Raw genomic sequence first — 4,076 nt, 5'->3', positions numbered from 1 at the left:
ATGTGTTTGGTTGATGAAGTGGAAACACTCACCCTTACATTTTTTTAGGTTAGATGAAGCTGAACTTTCTTCTTGAGCTTGATTGTGGAGGATGACGCAACGGTGGTAGCGACAGTGGCAATTGGTGGGGAGCTTCCCCAAGAGGATCCTGGTGGCTCAATGTGGAAAGTAGTAAGGAGGATTCTCTGAGGAGGAATCTAATGAGGATATGTGGGATGTTTCCTCATAGGAGTCTCGCTATTAGGGATCTTCCAAACTATCGACCTTTTGTTTCACCTTTCTTGCATACAATTTCATCCCTAGGTTTGGGTTAGTGATTACTTTTCTGGGACTGGGTGTTCCCCTTTCTTTTGCATATGTATGGGTGGGCTTAGGACCTAGATATTTTGTTGGTACTTATAGTCAACATCTTTTTATTATGTGTAATTTGGAATATATCCACATTTTGATGTATTCTCAATTTCAAACTCGTTACTTATTGTAATGAATCAACCTTCATATATATATATATGTGTGTGTGTGTGTGTGTGTGTGTGTTTATTTCAACAGTTTAAGTTTATAGCACTTCTCTTTCTCTTCATTCAAAAAGCATATGTTTTATAATTGGAACGCATTTGTTCTTACAAAATGATTTATATTTTCGTCATGACTTGTATGTATAAAGGAATCAAAGGAAAAGAGAAGTTTACCCACGTTTTGTTAAAGTAAAATGTATCCACAACTGGATTAATAAATACGTTTACAAAAAGAAAAAAAAAGTGCATGTTTATTCATATTATATTTGAGGGTGTTACAAATCTTGCTTAGGATATATGGGAAACCTTTTAATGTAATTCGACATGCATATCCAAGATTTGAACTTAAGATTACTAATTAAGTTGAAATAAGCTAAGTGTCCCTATATCCGATTTATATAATAATGGCTACATGACTTATTTTCTAATAATTTTTATTATAGCATTGTCATGAATATTCCAAATCACCCTTGCTTCTTAGCAACTAGGCAGAGAGGATTTTTCTTGTGTTGGATAAGTCCTGGAAGCATATCAGTGTCTATGTCTTCCCTTTTCATCCCTTGAGGCATTTCCCAATCAAATGAATACAGAAGATTAGCAAGCACAAGTTCCACTGTGATAATTCCCATATTTATGCCCGGGCAAATCCTTCGGCCTGCGCCAAATGGAATCAACTCGAAATCATAACCCCTAAAATCAATTTTGCTGTCTAGGAATCTCTCAGGATAAAACTCTTCTGGCTCCTCCCAAGTTTCTGGGTCTCTATGCACTGCCCAAGCATTCACATACACCAATGTCTTCTCTGGAATTTCGTACCCTGCAATGCTACACTTTTTAATCGTTTCCCTTTGTAAAAGCAAGGGCAATGGTGGGTAGATTCTCATTGTTTCTTTTATAACTGCCTGAACATAAGGAAGCTTTTGAATATCATCTTCCTCTATAAAATCTTTCCCGCCAAAAATGTTTCTAATCTCTTCTTGGGCTTTCTTCATTACTATCGGGCTCTTCATTAGTGCCGTCATTGCCCAAACTACTGCAGCTGCACTTGTATCTGTCCCTGCCAAAATTATATTCTGTGATTGACAAAGAAATAAAAGTCCATCATTAGAAACCTTCACAAATAATAATCGGAACAAAAGCTATTTGTTGTTTATGTAACAAGTTAATATACAATATAGTTCTTGAAATTTAGTAACTTGTGTTGCTTTGATCCCTAAAACTGTAAATCTATACAAATTGATCGACCCAAATCAATGTTTCAACTTTTGAACTAGTTATATATAGTAACACAGGATGGCGTGAGTGGTATAAGCTAGCAAGGGCTCTCAACCCTTAAGCTAAGAGTATGGGTTTTGATCGATGCTCTACTCTTGTGAATAGAACAAATCCAATTGAGAGTGCCCTATCCCTTGGCTTCAATATCTAGGGGAGATTAGGCCTATGCTTAGTGGAAAACACTTCTTGTGATAGAAAAAAAAAACCTTATGAACTAGGTTAGCTCTTGTCATATTCATATTATTTATATACAATAAAATAATTTAAAGTTTTCCTACAATATTTTTGTACTAATCTTTTTAATTACTATATGAAGAAAGTATAGTTTTTTTTCTTTCTAAATTTTTAAACTAGTCTACACTATGAGAGAGAAAAATACATAACGGAATAGTGATAATCTAATACATGGTATGATATGAAATAAAAAGAGATAAAAAATAAATGAAAGATGTCAAAAAAGTGTTTATATTATTGAGGTGCATATGTATGATTGTTGAAGCTATGATATATAAAGTTAAAGCATTATTCTAAACAATATCATTAACAATGTGTATAGATAAAAAGTTTCAAGGCAGAAAAACACGTTATTAACTCAATAATGACGATGAAGATGCATTGACCAATTTCTGTTTTACCAGGCAATTAATTAACAGATAAGGAGAATAAAAATTGGAAAATTATGCAGAAATATATATATATATATATAGGGTCATGGCAATAGCTAGAAAGGAATGATAAAAGTCGAAGAGAAAAATATAGAATAACCAAACCATCATCAAGGGTTTGATGTGAGCGGGAGTGAGATCCATTGAGAACGAACGATCATTCTTCAATTGAAGCAAGGCATCGATTATATCCTGTTCATCAGTGAGTTTCTTCCTTTCAGGATCAAGGTGTTCATCAATAGCATTCTGATAAAACCCATCCAACACCTTGAACATTTTCTCAAGACGACCCATCAACCCAGTGAGTTTATCAACCACTCCTCCAACAAGAGGAATATAATCTGTGTAGAAGGTGGAAGCTGTCAATTCTTGAGCTTCTTTAAGCAAGCCATGGAACATGCTTCTCTCGATCCCTTCCTCTTCGTACCTTCTACCCAAAGCAGTTCTACACACTACAGCGCTCGTAAGACACGTGAGCAACTCATGCAAGTTGGTAACCTTGGAACAAGAAGCATGTTCCGTTATCTTTTTGACCAATTGGGTAACCTCGTATTTTCTTATTGAGGAAAACATTAAGACACGCTTGAGGCTAAGGAAATGGATGATGGAAATTTTTCTAGTGTGTCTCCAATAATCTCTATAGGGTGAAAATGCCATGTCTAGCCCATTATATGAAAACTTCATTGTGCTTATGAGGGAGGGTCGCCCACAGAACTCAAGGTCATGGGTTTTCATTACCTCCTTGGCCAGTTTTGGTGAGGAAACAACGAGGGCTGGCCTTGAACCTAGTTGAAGGGAAAAGATGGGACCATATTTTTTTGAGAGTTCATAGAGTTTCAAACAAAGAGTAGAACCATCGAGTTGATAAAGATTGCCAATAAAGGGAAGGCCTCTAGGGCCTGGTGGAAAGGTTGGCTTCTTAGATGTTTTGCGTTTTCTGAAGAATAATAGCAAAATGGGAAAAGCTAAAAGAACAAATAATGGTAACATATTTTGGTCCATGAACGATTAGAGAGAGAAAAATGATGTTGTAATGGTAATATGAGATTTTCTTGATCAACTAAGGATTTATATATAGTGTTCATGTGTTCCCACGTGCCCTTTTGCCAATACATTAATTATGTTCGTTGATTATTAATGTGGTTAACATCAACAACATTACAATGTTGTAGCACCTTTAATAAAAAAAAATAGAGAAAGGGAAGATATTGTGGACCTCAATTTGTAGTGAAAAGGCATAATACTGTTGAAGCTTTGTTGTTATACTAATGTTTTGCGAGTTGTTTGTGTTATCTTACTACCCCGTTATTTGGCTATTTTTCTTAATAATTTAATCATTTGTGTTCTGGTGTAGGACATGGAAGGTGATTTGAATCATGTATCATGAAGTAAATTGAGAGAGGAGGAGAGAATTAGAGAGAATTTAAAGAGAGAGAGAAAGAAGTCTCATAGTATTGAATTTTTGTTATTTGTTGTTCCTCCTCTTCTATGTTATTACAGGGTGCCTATTTATAGTGTTTGTTCATGTGGTGTTATTAGTCATGTGGTTTATTACAAATATTCATGTTAAATATCCTATTTTGAAGGTTGCACCAGACTTATCTTTAGTCGATTGCTATTA

The 4,076-nt window shown here is 35.0% G+C and overlaps 1 protein-coding gene across 1 annotated transcript; it reads right to left on the bottom strand.

The window, feature by feature from the left end:
- Positions 1-738: 738 nt before the first annotated feature.
- Positions 739-3,508, bottom strand: LOC100803017 (cytochrome P450 83B1). The gene is made up of 2 exons (XM_003516767.4): positions 2,561-3,508; positions 739-1,588 (listed from the first exon to the last, which is right to left on the bottom strand). The coding sequence occupies exons 1-2, from the start codon at positions 3,455-3,457 to the stop codon at positions 980-982; spliced, it is 1,506 nt and encodes a 501-aa protein (XP_003516815.1). The 5' UTR covers positions 3,458-3,508; the 3' UTR covers positions 739-979.
- Positions 3,509-4,076: the final 568 nt, after the last annotated feature.

Source organism: Glycine max, chromosome 1 (genome assembly GCF_000004515.6).
Source record: "Glycine max cultivar Williams 82 chromosome 1, Glycine_max_v4.0, whole genome shotgun sequence".
Classification (NCBI taxonomy): Eukaryota; Viridiplantae; Streptophyta; class Magnoliopsida; order Fabales; family Fabaceae; genus Glycine; species Glycine max.
This window is presented reverse-complemented; position numbering and strand designations above follow the sequence as displayed.